The sequence below is a fragment of the Rhea pennata genome, chromosome 2 (genome assembly GCF_028389875.1).
Source record: "Rhea pennata isolate bPtePen1 chromosome 2, bPtePen1.pri, whole genome shotgun sequence".
In the NCBI taxonomy this organism is placed as follows: domain Eukaryota; kingdom Metazoa; phylum Chordata; class Aves; order Rheiformes; family Rheidae; genus Rhea; species Rhea pennata.
This window is the reverse complement of record NC_084664.1, coordinates 97,841,106-97,861,439: the sequence shown is the minus strand read 5'-3', so window position 1 is coordinate 97,861,439 and position 20,334 is coordinate 97,841,106. Positions and strand designations below refer to the sequence as shown.

Below are 20,334 nucleotides of genomic sequence, written 5' to 3'. Positions count from 1 at the left end.
AAAGAGTGAGCATTTTTTAAACTATCTTTTCTGGCCTATGGACTATAACAAATGTTTACCTCAGGTTTCCAGTTTTCATTTTGAACTTCTTAAATGATTCTCCCAGATGTGTACTTCTTTTTTCTGAACTATCAGCAAAAGACAGTTTGTGAGAAACAGAATAGAAAAAAGCAGCTGATAATGTAGATAACCTCTGTCTTTGCTAACAGTGATTGCTTAATCAAAGATAGACTTAAGAATTCGATATCCATTCATTTAAGAGAGAAATTTTAGCACAATGGCATAAATCTGCCAAATAATCAGGCTAGAACTGCATTAGTAACAATTATTTATTTACATTATGGAATAAAAATTAGCCTCTTATCCTTTGGTGCCAACAAGTTTTCTTTTTCTGCTCTTGATAGGGAGATAAGATTAAAAATCCATTGGCTAAAAGTAATTTGCATGCTTCAAGCTGTATATATTGCAGAACCATCCTCCCAATCAACAACCAAAGTGTTATGAAAGGATTACATTTGAGCAGTCTTGAACTAGGAGCAAAACCTGGAAGCAAAGACAGCTCCCAAGTCCTTTTCCTGTGGCGGTCATAGGTAGCCCAAATACAACCTCAAGAGCAGTCTTTGAGACCACTGTGAGCCAATAAGGTGTAAGCTGGACAAATGCTTACTGCACAGCTACCATTCAAACAACGGCTCCATCCCAGTTATCCTTGCAAGCAGAAATTTTGGAGAGTGACAGTACAGAGGCATCTGAATAGGCCCCAAATAAGCTAACATCCAGCAGGGCTTATTAGCATCGCTGCAGTGCTTCATGCATATTACTGTACTTCTCCAGGATGCAAACAAGTATGGCAGCACAGTGCTGCACTTGACTTACAGCAGAGGTTTGGGTTAGGCAGAGATCCCTGTGTCATGTTTTACTGTCTAATGTAGACACTCCTGGCTGCTGTGGTGTACCAGCCTCAGCTGTCTATTTCTGCCCTTCTGGCAGGAGCTGGCAGCACCTTTCACAGCAGAGCTGGCAGAACAAAATGTGCCCCTCCTTTGATGACTTCAGTTCATAGCCCAGTGCAAGAACGACTGCCACTTTACTGTTATGTACTTTATATGGAATATGGTAAGGAAGAGTTAAGGCATGGATTGTAAGTTTCTTTTTCCATCTTCCAAAAGGATGGTACCTTTTACAGACAACACAGTGAACAAAAGGTTAGCGCTAATCTTCTACAGCAAGATTCAACAGAACTGCCATCAGAGTTTGCTGTGTGCTGTCTTGCTCTTGCAAGTTGTCTTATATGAGGACTGTGGCCTGTATTTTTATATTGGTTATGCACATCAGAAAAACAGGACACTTACTCTTAAGTTTTCTAGTAATAGCTTTTGCTACTAAAAATTTAGGCCATCTTATAAATTATCATCATTTATTCTTTCTCATTCTGTGATAACAGAAAGTATCAATCTCTCTTTCACTCACACATATGTTCATGCATACTTCTGCAAAGCAAGGAGTATGATCAATAGCAGTATCAGTCAACCTACTGTGGTATCGGGGAACTTTCAAGCTTTTCATTGGGGCATCCAATAATTTTCTCGTATGATACTACCTTTAAAAACAAAATTAAAAAATGATTAGTTCCTGTATAATTGAAGTATGTACATACAGGTACATGCATATACATATAAATGTACATGTATAAATAATACATATCTTCTGTATGGAGAAAGGAGGCTGCTGGCACCAATCAGCTCCATTGGCTATATCCTACTTGCTGTAAGCAGGTAATTCCACCAGTTTCAGGAGGACTGACATAAGAAGAGCCGTAAAAGGATTTTTATACACACCAAAATCAAGACAGTGTTATATAGCCTCTCTTTCTATTAGAAAAAATGTGCATCAAATGGAGGTAGGAATTTAGTAGGTTTCTCACCCAAGCATTGACTTTGTCTTATATTTCTCATTTGAGAGGTCAGATGAAAAGCTCATAAAATCTGAAGGTCCCTTACCTCTATATAATACAATACACTGCTGTATATAGCTATCCAATGATACTGCTAGTAAGTTTTTAAGTACTAGGTCTGTGCAGCTGTGCACTCTGGGTTTTCAAGGGTTCTGTACCTTCAATGTCATGCTTTTCAAATCTTCATGAAGTTTGTCATTTTCTCCTGTAAGTCTCTTGCATTCTTCCTCTTTTAACTCCAGGTGATTTTTTAGTTTTTCAATCTCAGAAAGCAATAAGAAATTTAAATAAATAATGTGATAAACGTACAATTAGGAAATAGAAAAAAAATCTGTCATCAAGGGAAAGCACAAAGGGTGCTGTGCTAGTACTTGTACAATACTAGCTTCTGAGAAACCTCAGTGTACTGTAAGTCGTATCATTCACACTACCAGAAAATGTAGGTATTTTTATTTGATTATGTATGTCCAAAGAGTGTATCATTAATCAAACATTATGAGAGAAATAAATGCTTTGTGACTGAAGCTATATGAAACCCAGATATCCCTCTCAAGTTTTTCTGTGTTTTTTGTTTGTTTGTTTCAGTCATGTGTAGTTTCTTCACCTGGCTCTGAAGCTCGTTGTTTTGCTTATGATATTTATCTAATTCTGGTCTGTGCAAATCATACAGTTTTGTACCATTTCCACGTTTCTGATGCCCAGCACCTGAATCCTGTAGATAAGTGTGTCATTAATAAAAATGGGATCAAACTCCGTATCAGTCATTAAACTTTACCTCTCTTCCTAAAAATATAGTTTTTCTTATTCTAGGATGTAGTTAGTGTACTATATACTTACAATATACTTACATACTTCAGTATATTAATGCTAATATCCAAACTACTCAGTCTACTGAAGTCTAACTTGGTTTGCAAGGATTTCATTAGGGTTATTCTTTTTGACTTGCTTCCTAAGATCAGGATTTTCTGATTTTTTTCATTTGTCAGTCCGGTGTTATACTAATGAAATTTCTTTTAGTATTGTTACACTGGTTTAGAACTGAGGACTAACAGTACAAGAGGCCTTTACTTAATATGTTTTAGTTTGACTAAAAATTCTGTCTTTCATTCAAAATCACTGAATCACGTAACTCATTTTTTTTAGTGTGTGTGAAGTAGAAAGGTAATGAGGTAAATTCCCATTACAGTCCCCTCTCTTCTTGATGCTCATGGAATACAATAATAATATATTCATTATAATTCGAGCTTTGGGAATTCTACCAGTCTTGGTTTGTCTTGTAAGTTATATAACCATAACCAACACCACTGAGGTAGTGACTAGTCTAAGGATCAAGGGTTTGCAATTACTTCCCCGATGAACCCTTTTTTTTGGTGGTCATCAGTTTGGCATCACCATAAAGTCTGGCTATACAGAGTTACACTGAAATTCTAGGGACATGAGAACTGTGATATGGCTCCTTGGTCCCTGAGATAGCATGAGAACCAGTAGTGTTCAAATGTGATCCTGTCATCATCTGTGTGAAGAAGCATTTCACATTGCTTACTCCTGATCTGCCAGAGAAATCAACATCCAGATTACAAACTAAATTCATAGTACTTCTGAATGCAAATCAAATAAATTGGCAAATATGAGAGAACTTGTGTTAGAGCCTAGGTGACATAGTGGTTTAAGGTACCAGAATTTCACTTTACAAAACTGATATATTTTGAAATGGTTCAGGAATGAAAATGAATTTGATGGTGTAGTCCTACTAACTGTAGGCCCTGTTCAGAACTGATAGTTTTTTTTCTGGAGAGGCTCAGGGCTTACCCAGACATGGACATTGTTTTGTAGCGGCAAGTTCTGAAGTGAAAATCTGCAAACTATCTCCCCACAGTTCCACAACAGATTTCATATTTTGCTCTCACCTTAGAAGTAAAAATGGGACAAATGTGCAGTGGTAATTTTTTGGTTTTGCTAGAGTTCCAAGATACCTGATGCATACTTTACTTCTGTTGACTGTACTACGTTACATTCAGCAGCAAAGTCTGGGTGCTGTGAAGAAAACAGCTTTTATACAGATTGCCCTCTCCAGCAAGTCTATATAATAATAGTTGTGATGTGGATGAGGCATTAGCCTATAAAGCAGAAGAGGGAGAAAATGAGGACTCTTCTGTGCTAGGGAAGTTACCTGCTACCTGGCTAATGAGATAGCTAAGTGCTGCCAGCACCCCATAGTACTTCAGTGCAACCATATCATCCTGCTTGGGTCATGTAATATTGCACACTGAAACAAACATACATTTTATTGACTGTATGTACTCAAGCATTCCTCCAAAAGGAGCTTGAGAAGCTGTCTAGCTAGGAGCTAGAAGCCAGTACTCGACTAGCAAGCTGAGGATGCCTGCATCTCTTGTATTATGTATTTATTACTAGCACATTCCTGCACTTCAGGGCCCTAATCAGCTTCCAAGCTCCATTTTACAAGCTCTGTTTGAACACAGAATAACAAGGAGCAAAAGGAAAAGGGAGCACAGTACATAGTAATGTCTACATTAACAATGGTCAGAACACCCAAACAACCTCAAACCTCTAACTTCTATCATTGTGAACAGTGATGAACTTACCTGAGTAACTTGGTCTTGGAAAGCTTTCATTTCATTAATTAACTCTCTTGTGATTGCTACGCTTTTCATGTACTTCTGTAACTAAACATTTATGTTGATAAAATTTATGAGACTCAACTGTAATTTATATATGCTATGAACACCTTATAAAAACTATCATTTGCAATAACAGAGTTTAAGAACAGACTGTCAATGATAAATCCTGAGCGGGAAATAACGCTTTATATATTATATGCAGAGCCTCTTTCTAGTGTGTATTTTATAGCATTCTTTTTGCTGCAGAATCACAACTATCAGATGTAACTAGCTGTTCAGATCTTTGTATCATGGCCTTTAGCTTGTACGTTCAGTTATCTTCAACTAGCTTAGGCTTTTCTCCAATAAATTTTATCCAACTGGTCCAAGAGATGAGTCTAAGAGGAGGTAAGGGACCTCAGAACTCCTGGTGTGCTAGGCGAAGGTAAAGCCTGTGGAGTAAAGGAGCTGTAGATTCAGTCCACATAATTTATCTCTCTTGCCTCTTTGGCTGGCAGTTACCCTTTTGGATAGTAGCAAATCTTCCAGGGGAGCTGTAATATTATGATTGTATTCAACCTCAACACCAGAGACCCACTTCATCCCTTCTTTTGTGAAGTACTTCACTTCTTTGTTAATTTTGTTTGTGCATCTATTTCCCTCCCCCTCTTTTTTTTCAGATAAAACACAAAGTCAAATTAGGGGACATTTTATTACAGTCATGGAGTGGAGCAGGTAAAATTCTATTTGAGGATATCAACAGTTTCAGTTGTGATGTTATCCCTTTTAACACTATGATTGTATCAACACAAGGGCATAACATAATACTCCAAACAAGAAAGTGCTAAAAGCCTATAATAAGGCAGTATGCTTTATGCACTATAATGATACTAAGCTGGGTTCTCAAAGTCAGTCAGCCAGTCAGGCCATGCAGCATTAACAGAGAGAACAATATGACCATGGTTAAAACCTTTGGAGGATGAAAGAAAGATCTATAGACACAGACATTCCTTCTGCAGTTCCTTATCTAGCCATGGAGCTCAAACTCTTTACCACAATATTCCTGCCAACAAAATACCTTCTAGTATGCACTGTATGATGTTGCACATAAAATGCTGTGTATGCCTGAGGATGTATAACATTAGAATCACTGAAAGCATTTCTTGAATTTGTTCTTGGTTACTATATAACTGAGTAAACAGTGTAAATAATTTGGCTGGTTTTGGCTAACACTATATTGGAAAACTGCAGGCTTATCTCGACTGATTTAATAGAAGGATGTAATACCTCATGTCATAGGTGAAGGGTGGTTTTTTGCTGAGTCATTTCCAGAGTCTGACCTAGAAATCTGGTAACTAAATCTCAGCAGCCATTATAACAGTAGAAAACTAATACAATATTACATACAATGCATTTTACAAGACATAAAATAATCAATCATTTAAAGAGTAGGCTTCCTTCACTGTGAAGCATGTGGAAGGTGTGATAGAAACACTGTGAATCAGCTACAGCTTTGATAATCAGTCTTGAAAAAGGATCACTGATATCTGTATGTTTTGGGGCTATAGAAACTTTCTTCATCAGCTGCACTGACCCATTTGTATGTTCCTCAGGCATTCAGGAAGACCTACCTTTTTCTCTAAAGTTTTCTTTTTAGAAGTAAGGCTCTTCATTTCTTCTTGCAGTTGAACAATTGCTTCATTCTTCCTGTTATGTTCAATGACAGAAAGATGATCTGTGTCCTAGTGAGTGACGGGAAAAAAATAACAATGAACAAAGATCTCAAATTTAGCAAAGAGTTCATCACTACCTTTCCTTGGTCTTAACTGAAGGATAACTCTGGTGTCTTGACCAAATCCAGATATGACAAATGGCAGAGAAAAGTATTAGAAGAAGCTGGAACACTCCAGCCTCCTGAAGATCTCAAGCACATAGGCTACATGATATATTCCACAGGTAATTACCATTGTATAGATATTGCAGAGATCTGCTTTTTGAGTATTAAAATGCAGAATATATTACATAACCTAACAGTGTGTTTCCTGAAAACATCTAAGCCTCTATTAAGATGTATTTAGAAATGTTAGTAAGGGAAAAGAATTTAAGAGCATGCCTGTGCCATTTGTCACATACCATTTCAGGGTTCCCCCCTATAACCAATCCAAGTGAAAAAAAAATGTATTCTAAGCTTAGACTCTGTAGAATCGATAAATAAAATGTAACTAGTAAGATAACATGTACTCATAATTTGGAATGAAGTAATCAATAAACAACAAAGCCATCTATGGAGGCTAAAAGTTGTAATTGAAAAAAAAAATGGGGAGGGGGAACCAAAGAGACAATGAACTCCTAGTCATTCCACATTATGCCATCGGAAATGAACAAAGCAGGTCACCAAATCACAGAATAGCTGGAGTTGGACAGCACCACTGGAGAGCATCTGATCTGTCTGTCCCTCCACCCTCTCCCCCCCAACTCCTGGTCACACAGGGTCAGCTGGTGCAGGTTGCCCAGGACTGTGTCCGGTCAGGTTTTGAGTATCTCCCAAGGATGGAGACTCCATAACCTCTCTGGGCAGTATGTTCCAGTATTTAACTACTCTAACAGCAAAGAAGTGTTTTCCTGTGTTCAAGTAGACTCTGGTCAAGTGGAGATCTGTTTCCTTTGCTGGATACCTTGGTAATGTTATCAGTAAATTCAAATTTGAACAATACATTCTGGGTCTGAACACTATTTTCTTTCTCTGCTCAGTAAAGGAGCAAAGCTCTTGCAACAAGGAAAAAAGTTTCCTTTAATTCTAAGAATCAAGTACATAACTCTTGATTACTCTCCAGTTTTGCAACTGGATGGTCACTCTGTTTTTCATGTTGTTATGTAATGGCTCTGTATCTGTCACAGAAATTTTATCTAAAAATGTAGCATATCAAATCAAGTACAGGCCTAATAAATGAAGTGGTAAAATAACATACCTAACATTTATCATAGACCCCAGGAGTTTGATCAAACATTCTGAAACAATGGTAAAATTGAGGGGGGGGGAAGCGTAATTCCACTGCTATTTGGCTTTAAGAAGTTATGTTTCTCTTAAAATAGTGGGCTAAAACTAAACTAATATCAGTTTTGAAATATTCCTCCTGTCTCTTCTTCCTTGGGTCTTATCAGCCATGAGATGAGTTTAGTTTGAATGCAGTTTATGTGATCTGGAGAATGGAGAGGAAGGAAGATGACATATTGGTATCATCATCAGGAGTGGATGATGACTTTTTAAAAGCTGAGATCTTTCAGAAGGATTAGTTGCTGTTCACTTAATACTGCACTCCACTAACTGTAACCATTACCCCAATTTTGCATCCTTTATACTTGATTGACCCAGACACATCTGAAGAAGGTAAGGAAGTTGATGAAAACACAACTGTTCAGAAAGCAGCAGCGATAACCCTTATATTAAAATAAGTATGTTGAGTGTTTCAGAGATAGTGAGTTTGATGAATAGAGAAATGCCTTTGGAATGATTAGCAGTTGCTAATCATTGATCTTGTTACCTCTTTCTAAATGAAAAATGAGAGGACAACAGCATGATAGTAAAGATCAGTGACAGAAGTCTGATATGATGGATAAAAAAATGAGAGGTAGCAAGGTGCTGCATATCTTTCTCATATTCCAAGTGGATTCTTCAATGGCCTCTGAGAAGTGTGAGGTCAGCATGCAGACTCTAAGGTCAACTACGAGTCACCAATCCACTGGCCACTAAATCAGGTCTGGTGCTCAAAGAACTACCCGTAACAACATTTTTTGGTAAGAAATATCAGAAAGATTGACATAAACTAGGACTGTGATTTATAGTTATTCTCCCTGACCCTGCTCTAAAGCTGCACTGAGGAACACAGTACCCACACTGAACTTTGTGGCTTCTTTTTACATCTTCCACACAGGAATTGCAGCAATGGAAGAAAGTCTGTTTCATGCTGCTGTATCTAACCAAGAACAGACCTGTTTTTAATATTCTGATTTCACAGGCTGTCTACTAGTGAGAAACTCCTGTGATACGTTTCATTGTTGCTGGGATCTTCAGGACACACCATAGAACTTCGCAGATTCAGGGGAAGATGATTTTACTACACAAAATCCTTTAAAAAGCTGATTTTACACATACTCACAAACACCAAAACATACGTGTCCAGGTAATCTGGCCCAGATCAGTGCAACATAACAGGACAACAAATGCCAGCCGTTGAGTCCTCACTGCATCTCTCAGGTTCCTCTTCATTGACAGTAACAAACTGTTTTTAGACAGATCTCCTATATCCTTAGAAGTCATTAGTTGTTATAGGGTTGTCCTTTACTCAGAATCTTGTATAATACAGCCTCCATATATCTTAGGCCAGATTACTACCTATTGTATTTTTCCTTGTTGGGGGATATATGTTTGAAATACATGCCTGTTATAGCTTGTATTCCTGCTGGGCTAGCTGTAAAGTTCCCGAATGCCTCTATTAGCCCTAAATGCCCTGACCAGTCACATCTGGAATCCCTTCTCACCCTCCTGTGCTCACTGGCCTGTGAGCTCCATTTAAGATCACTCCTGTGCCCTTAGTTCTTGCCTGAGCTATGTTGTAGGTAGACTTGACTGTAGTCCTGTTCCTTGCTGTTCCTGACCTGTTGACTGGATCCTGTTCGCTGGAGCTGACTTGTTTCTGTGCACTTGATAAGCACTGGGACTGTTGGCAGAACCTGTTGCTGTCACCGCCCCTGCTGTACTGCCTTACTTGGCTACTGTTAAGTCTGTGCTGTGGTTGGTGAGGCACTGCTTGTGCTGGGGTCACCCTCAGCTTCTAGCTCATCTTTCCTTGTGCATCAGCCCTGCTTTTGCTACTCCCTGACAATTATCTTGGGCCTCCTTGAGCTCCAGGCTGAGCACTGTGGGACCTGGCCCCAAGCTGTGTAGGAGCTTGCTCCATGGTTCCATGATAGCTCCTGATTAATTACTAGATCCTGGCAGAAGACTGTGACTAGCCTACAGAAGTATGTCACACCCCTGCTGGCTTCTGCATCCTAACTGACTTCTGCCTGTAGGGCCCTGAACCTTTTAATAGGGAATGGGTGAAGATATGGGGGTTTATTATCAGATGTGATTAATTATTACTGTCCATTGAACAGGTATTAGCAGCTCAGTGGTAATAACCTGCTGGTTCTCAGGAGCTTCATCCATACTGGATGCCAGTAACAAGTACTGCAGGCATCTATCCTGGGACCTGTCCAGTCTAATATTTTTATCAATGATTTGGAGTAGGCAATGTAATGCCTGTTTACAGTGTTTACAGATGACCCCAAACTGGGAGGGAGAATGGGGAACCAATCAATATGCTTGATGGCTGGTCTACCATCCAGAGGGAGCTAGGCAGCCTGGAGAAATGGGCCAAGCAGAACCTCATGAAATTCATCAAAGACCAATGCAAAGTCCTCCACACGGGAAGGAAGGGTGAGCCTTAGCAACAGTATAGACTGGCAACTAGCTGTGCAGCAGCTCTGCTAAGGACCTGGGGAGTCCCAGTAGAGAGCAAACTGAACATGAAGCAGCAATGTGCCCTCACAGCACAGAAAGCCAAGAGTGTTCTGAGGTGTATTAACAGCAGCATAGCCAGCAGGTCAAGGGGAATGATCTTCCCTATCCACTCAGTGCTCATTAGACTGCATCTAGTCTTGATTACTTATGAATGTGTTCTTCATTTATCAATATAGGCCATTCTTTTAACCCTTTCTTCTAACTTTTTTCTTCTGGTACTTAGACATTTCCATTCAGATTTCACTCATAGTAACATCAATATTTCTGTTAAATCTCTTAAATTCCTGGCTCACTTAACGTGTGACACTAAGATCAATGATATTAAAATGTTTTGGGTGCTTCATCTGCTAACTAATTCTTAAAAGATCACTGGGACTATTTCCAGAGACTGCTAATAAGGATGCTGTAACTGCAATAATTCTGGGCATACTCAAACTGTCTTCAGGAAAGTGGGATGAGATCACTACTTTATTTTTTTTTCCCTTTTTTATTTTTTCCCCTAAACTGGCCTCTTGATGGTCACTAAATGGCAACATGTTTTGCTCACTACAAATGTGAACCAATCTTACTGAATGTAAAATTGATTTTCTTTTTTTTCCCCCTCCTTTATCATTCTGAGAGAGAGATCTGAGTATGAGCAGACAGGCAGGAAAAACAAATATTTAGTACCTCTTAAATTTTAAATTCTTGCCCTTTTCCATATGGAGAGAAAATACAGCTGTTTAGAAACAATCCAAAATGACTTCCAATAAATTTTTTTCTTGTAACACAATAGAAAAAGCATGTCTGACTAAAATCAGAGGAAGCTGGAAGTAAAGATGTGTTTTAAGCTCATGGTTTCAATGTACATCTAAAAACTCCTGTATTTTAAATTCTTGAGAGAATATAGCAAGAGTAAATGCCAGGTGCTGATATCTGAACTGATCTGAAATCAGTGTCTAGGATCTCTGTAGACAGTTTCTGAAAGAACTATTTTGTATTACCTGACACACATGTCCATCTGCCATAGCCAGAATATTGCAAACTTTAGATAACATCTGGGATACTCTCTCCATGTTAAAGGTGCTAAGGCAGTCTTTTCTATTCTGGAGGTTTTTCTGAGGTAAATTAGAAAGCACTGATGATGTCACATCCTAAATGAGAACATCAAAATTTACCTGATTTGAGGAGATCTGCAACTTGTCAACTGAAAATAAAAGTAACAAATAGAACTAATGTTACTAAAGAGAAGACAAATGCAATATAGGATTTCCACTCAATTTCAGTCACTATTTGGTAAATTAAACCAGATGAACTGAGTATACAAAGAGCATTCTCAGTTTTCATCCCGGTGCACTTATTTCTCAGATTCTGACAGACTCCCATTTAGCCATTGAGATTAGCCTCCCATTTACTACCATTCTTCTCAAAGCCAGGATCATACCTTTTGTATTTAGAAAGCATCTGGCCCAATATGAGCGTCACTATTTCCATGAGTTAGTGGAATTTTCTGCTTTCAGTGGACATGAAGCTTATACTAATCTCTTACCCCTAGATAAGTATATGATAAGATTTATGAGGACACCCTGCTGGTCATTTGCATACAAAAAAATAACAATCGTCCAAGGATTCTGCTCTTTCCCACCTCCCTTCTCGGTAAATGCACTATTATGTATATACATCCTTTTCCCTTTCTCTGCTAAGAGGGCTTAGTACCACTGAACTAGAGGCAGCATAACCTAATGAAGAAAGAGCCAACTATACAAAAGCATAACTAGAAACATCCATAAAATTGAAGAAAGAGGTAAGGTGCCAACCAGCTACACCTACAGGAACAATTTAGAATGTATTAACTTTTATATTCCACTCTTTTCATTCCTTTTCCTCTTGAATAAGCTGAAAAAATGATGTTACTGTAACTTTTTATTCCCTCAAATCATAGAATCATAGAATCATAGAATCAGTAAGGTTGGAAGGGACCTCTGGAGATCATCTAGTCCAACTTCCCCGCTCAGCAGGGTCACCTAGAACATGTTAGACAGGGTTGCATCCAGGCATGCCTTGAAGATCTCCAGAGAAGGAGACTCCACAACCTCTCTGGGCAACCTGTTCCAGTGCTCCGTCACTCTCACACGGAAGAAATTCCCCCTCACATTCAGGCGGAACTTCCTGTGCTTCAATTGCTGCCCATTGCCTCTTGTCCTGTCACAACTGAAAAGAGTTTGTCCCCATTCCCTTGACGCCCTCCCTTCTAGATACTTATACACATTGATAAGGTCCCTCCTCAGTCTTCTCTTTCCCAGGCTGAAGAGGCCCAGCTCTTGCAGCTGTTCCTCATAGGGCAGATGCTCCAGCCCTCTGATCATCTTTGTAGCCCTATGCTGGACTCTCTCCAGTAGCTCCATGATAATTTGTGAAGTGTGTGATCACTGCTTGAAATTGGGTGAAATTTATCTTATCTGCATAAGATAAATTTTCACATTCCAGACTCTAGTCCAGTAAAGAACTTAAGAGAATGAACAGTATCTTAACTTTAACGTACTTAAAGGCAAATGCAAGTTTCAGTACTTTCCTAGCTCTCAACTTCTTGGTCAGACCCCCTGACTTGAGTCAGTGTCAAGTTTAGCTTTAGAGGGGAAGGGGAGAAGTGTGTACTTCAGGGCTTATCAAGAGTCTAAGTGCTACTGAGACTAAAATGTTTCCTACAATATTTTCTTCTAAGAATGCATTGCACAAAACCTAATATACCAGGAGACAAAACCTCTCACAATATGCCTCCTCTGCTGTACTACTTCCTTCTTTCTTAATCCTCCTCCTCTAATAAAATTTTATGTCTGAGTATCTGAATCATTTTGAAGTGCAGCTGATTCTCAAGAATCAAGCTGCTCAAGATAAAGAGTCAAAATATAAAACTTTCCTCATACATTTCATTGCTTCCAAATAATGTAAAGCTATTTGGACAAGGAAAAAAGCTTACTTTTTGGAGGAGGGAATAGGAGACAATATCTCGTCCTACTTCTGCATGTTCGGCTCTACAGTTATTTCAGGATTTTTAATTACATGTAAACATAACCTCAATGATCAGCCTAGGATTTACGCTTAATTATTTTGTTTTAATGCTTATACAACATTGTATGTTTGCAAGTTTTTTTTTTTCATGGGCAAAATTAATCCATTGTTACAGAGCTGCATATGTACAGCTGAAGTCCACAGGAAGCGTATAAGTAGGACTTAGTTGGTGATGCACATTTGTATTTCACCCTGGTTTAAAACAGAAGGTACAGTGTCATCAATGCTATATATAACTAGGAACTCTACTTGTTACAGGTTCTTACGATCCTTATAATGCTGTATCCATCTGAAGTTATACCTTGGCTGTCTGTGATTCTCTGACTTTATCATATTTCTTTTTCCACCTGGCAGTTTCAAGCTGCAGGATGTGGTTTTGTTCTTGGTCTTTAGCACTCTGTTGCTGCAGCTTTTGGTTCTCTATTCTGAATTCATAGATCTGCTGTTGCATTTTCTCCCTTTCAGCTTGTTCATTTTCAAATTCTACTTGCAGAATTTTAAGCTGAGCAGCCAGCTTGTTATATTTGGATCCTGGCTGTTGCCTTTCTGCTAAGCTGCCATCCTTTCCTCCCTGAAATTTTGTTTGCAAGGATAGAAGTCCTTTCTCTGTATTCTGCTTTTCCTTCCTTAGCCCATGCAGGGCTGAAGTGACAGTCTCAGCCTCCTGTTCCAGTTTTTGTTTGAGATGCTGCAGTTCCCTTATCTTTTTCTCTTTCCTGCATATAGTATGGTCCCTCTGCAAGTACTTGGTCTTCAATTCTGCCTCATGCTTCTTTTGAAGGAGACAATAAGCAGACTTCAGTTCTTCTACCTGCTGCAGAAGAGCTTTTTTTTCAATCCCAACTTCCTCAAGATGTTTGGTGGCATTGGATAAAGCTTCCTGCATGACTACTAGCCAATTCCTAGCCTCATTTTTCTCCTTTGTGACCTTGCCTCTTCCTTCTCTTAGATCTTCAATATCTTTCTTCAGCTTGTTTACAGTTTCTTCAAAATGCCATTGCTGAACAGCTTTTGATTCTAATTCTTTTAAACTGGTCTCCAGAGAAATGGTTTCAGAGTAAGAATCAGTTATTTGAGTTGGCTGTTTCTTCTGATTCCGCTTCATTCTCTTAGTCACTTCATTCAGATTGTAATCTCCTTCCCTAAGCAACAGTTTTCCCCTCTCTTTAATCTTCTTCAAAAGCTTATCATCACACTGAAGATCTGTGATTTGGGTTTGTTTTTGCTGGCCTTGCTCTAGCTCCTTGATGACCCCACTGAAGTTTGTAACTTCCTCCTGGAATGGTAGTTTCTCCAAGTTGTACTTGGAATACTGTGTCTTAAACATATTTGAGGATGCTTCATAAGGGCTTAGACAAGGGCTCCCTGTTTTATGAGTGGAGAGGATCACTTTATTGCTTGTGCCTCCTTGCTTATATTCTTCCTTGGGAGCAAGTGATGTCTCAGAATGATGGTGTAAAGATTTCTTATCAGCTTTGGGCACTTCCTATGGGGATAACCACATTCTGACATCAACATTAGACAAATTAAAACTCACATGGCTTGACAGTCAACTATTCAGGGAAAGCAGAAAAGCACCTGAGGATAAATTTGAATAAGCTTCACTCACACTGTTACAATACTAGCAGAGTTGTGTCACTCTGTTATTACAAAACAAGAGGTGGCACTGTTCAGTCTTTACTCAGGTCTATTTATTCAAACTATTTCTTCATTAGCTTCAGTGGAAATTTTCAGGCTGTGCTAATAAAATGGTAAGAAATAAAGAGCCCACCCTCCAGCAGTGCCTACAAGGCCTTGCACCTGTATCAAGATCCAGGGGAGTGAAGTCTAAAGAATGTCTTTGTCCAATTTTGGCCCAAATTGCATTAAGTTCTGACCTTAAAGCAAGAACTAAAGAAAGAAAGAAACAAACAAAAAATAGGAAAAAAAAAAGACAACTAACTGTTGGTCAAACCACTTGATTGTAGAAAATGGAGAAAGAGAAATGTTTACATTAAAGCAGTAAGAAAAACATCTTCCAATGTTCTATGTAGCAAAGTATTTACTGAATTTCTAGCAGATTGATAGAAGGGAGATTTTACTCAACAGAAAACAGTGCTGGAAGACAATAAAATCTGCTTGAAGTTCTACTAACTTAGTCTTTTGGATGGAGGGGGAGTGTCAGAATCCTACAGTACCTTGTATAAGAGAGCATTGATTTTTTCTTTTTAATGATTTTGCTAGATAATATAACTTATAACAAATAGTAGAGTTTTATCAACCATCCTTTTAACTATTTTTCTCACACTACTTGTAACTAACAAAGATAGAAAACTAAAAATAGGAAAATGTATCTTACAGATTCTGATGGAAACTTTCTGTGAACACGTCCTCTTTTGCTGCACTGGATTACACAGTTCTTGTTAGTTCTTTTCACTTCTCTATTTGACTGCATCAGAGCTGGTTTATACATAAAGTTCTCATACGAAGAATCAGGACAAAAATTATTGTTGCTCTCCCTACAGGTGTTTGAAGGGTCAAGCTGTTGTCCAGTGACTGCCTATGAAAACAGAGTCAGCAGTTGTAAGCTGAATGGGAGCTTCAGTGAAAATGCACTGCCTCTTCCATTCAGAACTCAATTAATTCAAGGTGCAACTCTAATATCTTCCCTTAATATTCTTAACACTTTTCTTTCATATTATACATCAGGGAGGTATAGCACTCCCTGCTGTACTGCAATACACACATCATTTAAAGAACTACCACTAGCTTTATCAGAGAACAGTATTTTCACCATGTAAGCCTCTATTCAAGCAACAAGAAATTTTACCATGTCTCCTGTTGGACTGGGAACTTTGCCAGCCAAGTTCAGATTATCCTCTCCAGAAGACAGTTCCTCAGTACTAAAACTTGGATATATCTTGAACAGAGAGCCATGGGTTTGAGTGAGAAAATAAGATACGTCTTTTATGGGGGATTCTTTAATAATACAGTCCAGTAGTGACTCCCCCATTTCCACAAATGGCTTTTCATAAGGAGATGCAAGGGACTTAACTGATAATTGTTCTGAAAGTGAAACTTTTTCTTTCTCAGATTGCCACAATTCTTTTTTAATGGTGTCTTCTCCCTTTTTGTTTTCTTCTAGCCAGCCCAGTATTCTCGCTTGATGTGATGGCTCTTCTTTGCCTATGGATTCCTTCTCTAGGAAAAACATCATGTCCACATCTGAAGATTCATTCCAACTGGCTACACAGAGAGGTCTGTTGCTTTCATGGCAAGTGTTTCTAAGGCCTCGTGACGTTGTTTTCTGTAAAGAATCTTGAAAATGTGTATAGAATCAAAGAAAATTAAGTTTCTTAGAACTGTATCAAAGAATATTCACGGAAATAACATAATACAACTGTGGAGAGGAATTACTTTGTTTGTAACTTAACACAATGCATGAATCATTTGCCTCTTCAGTATATATCATTCTTTGATCAGGAGCCACTTAGCTAAAACATGATGCAACTACATGAATGCTCACATCAGGATTGAAGTGCTGTATTAATTTCTTTCTCTCCTATGATTGTATGCCTCTTTCATTTAAATGTGTCTCTTCCATTTAAACTGATGTATATATGAAGTTGGAATATAACCTACAGTGCATGAGGTGGAGGAGATCTCACTTTTTACTATGCTGATGTACAAAGAGAATCAAAGTAAAAAAAAAAAAAGAAAAAAGAAAGAACTGTAAAAACAGAGCAGGATTGCTCTTAATGTCCAAGACAGCATGAAGAATTTCTGAAAGTCACATGAACTTACCTTGCTATTGATCTTTATCTTGACACAAGTCATTATAGTTTGAGTGAAGTCGGAGGGCCTGAGCTCAGCTGAAGCCATATCTCAAGAAAAGGCTATCTGCCAAGTGATGGGTGTGTCAGCCTCCCACTGCTATGTGTCTCTGTAATATTACTCTGTGTATTGTGACAGCTTACTCTAATCATAGGCAGGAAAGGACTTGCAACTGGGAAGAAGCTGGGAGGACTCAAGTAGTGGAGAAACATTTCACTCTACATTACACTGGCAGACTAGACAGGGACTGCATTGGTTGCAACAGTTTACTTCCGAAGCTGCACATCAATGAACTCATTGCTGACCTTGTATTTCTTGTCTGTATGATTCCTGTGAACTGCAAAGTACTGCCCTAGCATACTTTGGGGCAAGATATATTAGAAGTCATAATAATCAATCCCTAGTGTATGGTAGTTGAAATCTCTTTTCATGTTTACCACCACCAACAGCAATATACTTTACCTGTCAAATTTTCTAAGACAGGCTCAGGAACGCAGGCTCCTTCACCAAGTTTGCAGTCAGCATTTTTTCCTTCCTTTGGGTTCTGCATTTCATCCTGCAAATATAAAAAAGGAATTGCTAATGGCCTTCTTGATGTGCTTTTCCCACAGACTCTAGTTACAGTGCTTTTCAGTTCCCAAGCTTCAGTGTGAACCGCAACGTGCAGTGTATATAATTTTTACATACTTCGTAGACATACAAATGTGAGCAAGCTTTGTAACTCTTAATCTGCAGGAAAGATAATTCAAGGCAGTCATCGGCAGATTAAGGGAGGCAATAGTTTTCAAAGAACTTTCCTGTGTGAGGAGGACCATGGAGCGACAGTGATCAAAGTGCATAGGCAGATAGAGGCCTATATTCACAGACAGTAAGGATGCTATCTGGTAAATGTCACCTCTTTTCACATGCCTTGTCATATGGTTAGCTGGCACATGGAACTGTTCTCCTTCACTCCTGCTAACTTGCACAGTGGTCAGTAAGGAGTGGGGAGCCTTAAGCTCCTACTTTCCCTCAATGTGATGCTACAGAGGAATACTAAAAATGTTACCTCTTCATGGAGGTTAAAAAGAGTCAGGGCTGAGGGAAGTATCCTCTACTTTAACTGTCTCATTGAGGTAGAATGACTGTAGGCTGTTTGATTGCTTGCCTCCATCCCTAATCAACTGATTAGATTTGCCTGATATAGTCTATGTAGATAGCTACATATCTACATCCTGTCTTAATGCATTCTAAATGCTAATACATTTATCCTTGCATCATGTTGTGTGAACACAGGAAATATTGCTATACCCAGATCAGGTGAGGACAAGGCATGCTGGTGGGGCAGTATGGGAAATAACCCAGAATCCCAAGGGTCTTGGTATGTGACAGGGCTACTGACTCAAGTTCTGCCTGCCCCCAAACCACCTCTTGGCTGCATTCATTTCGCAGCTAAATAAAGACTGCATTACATAGCATTGCATTCACTTTAAGAGAAAACGGTTAGCAGTTAGGTCCTTAGGATACAGAATCCTATTTTTGTTCAGTCTGTATAATGCTTAGCACAATGGGGCATGACTGGGATTTCTGGGTAACAAAATATAATCAGAAGTAACAGCTCAATTTGCTTTCATGTAGGATCTATTCAGCTACAGATATCTCAAGAGACATTGCAGGGAACTGATATTTTAACTACTGGATACCATGAGGGCCCTCCTCGCTCTCTTCTTTGGCTGAAGTCACCAGTGTCCAAGCAGCCTGGTGTTACGTCTTATGCAGTTAGGCCTTGTAGGTTTGTCTATGCTAAACACAGTTCTTTGGAAAGCACATGTGCTTGTAGCTGTGTCAGCAGACTGACACTGTTCTGTAGTGAGCAGTGATGTATTTTTCTCTGCCTTACCACCTGACACTCTCTTACAGAGAAAGAGTATCTGACACAATATTCCCTCTTTTATGAAAAAGAAGGAGAAAGGGATTTTCAGTTTCAGATGCCCTAGAGTCAGAGGCTTAAATGAAGATAGTGCTGAAGTAAAGCTCTTGTGTACACACCTCCAGAATGTCAGAAATGGTTGTGTTACTTTCCATATTCAGGGACTCTTGATGGTTTGACTTTAGAGAAGCACTGCAGATAGAAATGACATAGATTAAATTAATTCTCCTTAGCACAAGTATCTTCTTCTTACTGCTTTTTGCAACAACTGTAGATTTTTTAACAGCCTTTACATTTAACACTTGGATCATGGAAAATCATGGAAAAACATTACAAAAAAGACTGGGTTTTTTTAGATTTTATCATTACACACCAGAAAATAAAAAGTACAATGCTGATTTTTTATCTTAAACCTATTTTATATTGATATATAAATGGCGATTGCAGTTTGTTCAGTGTAATAGGCATTATGGTTAATTAGACGCTTCCAGTGAAGATGGAAAACTTGGAATTTGTTTGGCTTCAACTGAAGTTTTATATTAATAAAGATTTGATTGTAATGTTTCAGAGTACATTTCATCTCAAAGGATAAAAATGCTAAATAATGTCTTACAAAAGCAACCATGAATCTATGGCCTTAACAGAAGAAAATGGTCATTTCTGACACAGGAAAATCAAGTTGAAGGTGCAGTATTATTAAAGATCTCTGTATCACTGGTAAATAAATTGAATAGTTGCCATGAATTCCACCACAGAAAACCCATGCTTGTCTGTTTTCTCCTTGTAGTGCCTGTGAGAGCTACATGGTGTGTCACTGAATTCAGTGAGTGCAGGATTTAAACCCTGATTCTCAGGCTGCTCTTCCCCTTCATTCCACACTGACTGTTCGAGGCTGGAGCAAAACTCAAAATAACCGAGATCTCATGAATCTTCTGGACTGATTATTAGCAGAAAATCACCATAACCATGTGAGTACGGAAGAGAGGCACAGACAGAAAGCAAGAAGGTTCCATTTATAATTCACATATACCCGTTAGAGATGTATCTTGAAGACATGATCAGTCCGTAGAAGCTGAGAAAATCCTTCTGCTCTGCAAAACACAAAAGCGAACCTGCGATCCCACTGAGGCTCCAGAGGGTCCGTGCTCCCTCGCGGAAGACCCCACAGCCCGCCCCCACGCGGCCCGCCGCCCCGGGCCCGCCGTGGCGGTGCCGGCCGTTACGCCCCGCGCGGCCCCCAAACTGCCGCCGCGCGCCCCCGAGGCTCGGCGGCCGCGCCCCAGCGACGCCACGCCGCGCTAGTGGCGTTTGACAGCCTTTGTGACGTCAGGCGTTCGTAGCCGATCCCGTCGCCGGAACGAAAGGGGCCGTCACAGAACGAGACCGCACTACCGCGCCCGCCAGCTGGCGGGAGGAAGTGGCCACC

General features: G+C 39.3%; 1 protein-coding gene across 3 annotated transcripts; it reads right to left on the bottom strand.

The window, feature by feature from the left end:
• Positions 1–1,535: 1,535 nt before the first annotated feature.
• Positions 1,536–20,301, bottom strand: CAGE1 (cancer antigen 1). 3 transcript variants are annotated; one of them, XM_062568064.1, is made up of 9 exons: positions 19,939–20,301; positions 19,028–19,100; positions 17,462–17,555; positions 15,996–16,483; positions 15,525–15,725; positions 13,488–14,672; positions 11,296–11,324; positions 6,207–6,317; positions 1,536–1,600 (listed from the first exon to the last, which is right to left on the bottom strand). In XM_062568064.1, the coding sequence occupies exons 1-8, from the start codon at positions 19,962–19,964 to the stop codon at positions 6,245–6,247; spliced, it is 2,169 nt and encodes a 722-aa protein (XP_062424048.1). In that variant the 5' UTR covers positions 19,965–20,301; the 3' UTR covers positions 1,536–1,600; positions 6,207–6,244. The 3 variants fall into 3 exon arrangements, with proteins under 3 accessions (XP_062424048.1, XP_062424049.1, XP_062424047.1); XM_062568063.1 differs by lacking the exon at positions 1,536–1,600 and adding an exon at positions 2,130–2,217; XM_062568065.1 differs by lacking the exons at positions 19,028–19,100; positions 19,939–20,301 and having other exon boundaries at positions 15,996–16,472; positions 17,462–17,532.
• Between the last annotated feature and the right edge of the window lie 33 nt (positions 20,302–20,334).

Coding starts and splice junctions, on each gene's coding strand:
- CAGE1 (XM_062568064.1), bottom strand. CDS start 19,964: ATGTCTTCAAGATACATCTCTAACGG. Junction 19,101..19,938: donor TCAAGATACATCTCTAACGG/GTATATGTGAAT, acceptor TTCTATCTGCAG/TGCTTCTCTAAAGTCAAACC. Junction 14,673..15,524: donor GAAAGTTTCCATCAGAATCT/GTAAGATACATT, acceptor TTATCCCCATAG/GAAGTGCCCAAAGCTGATAA.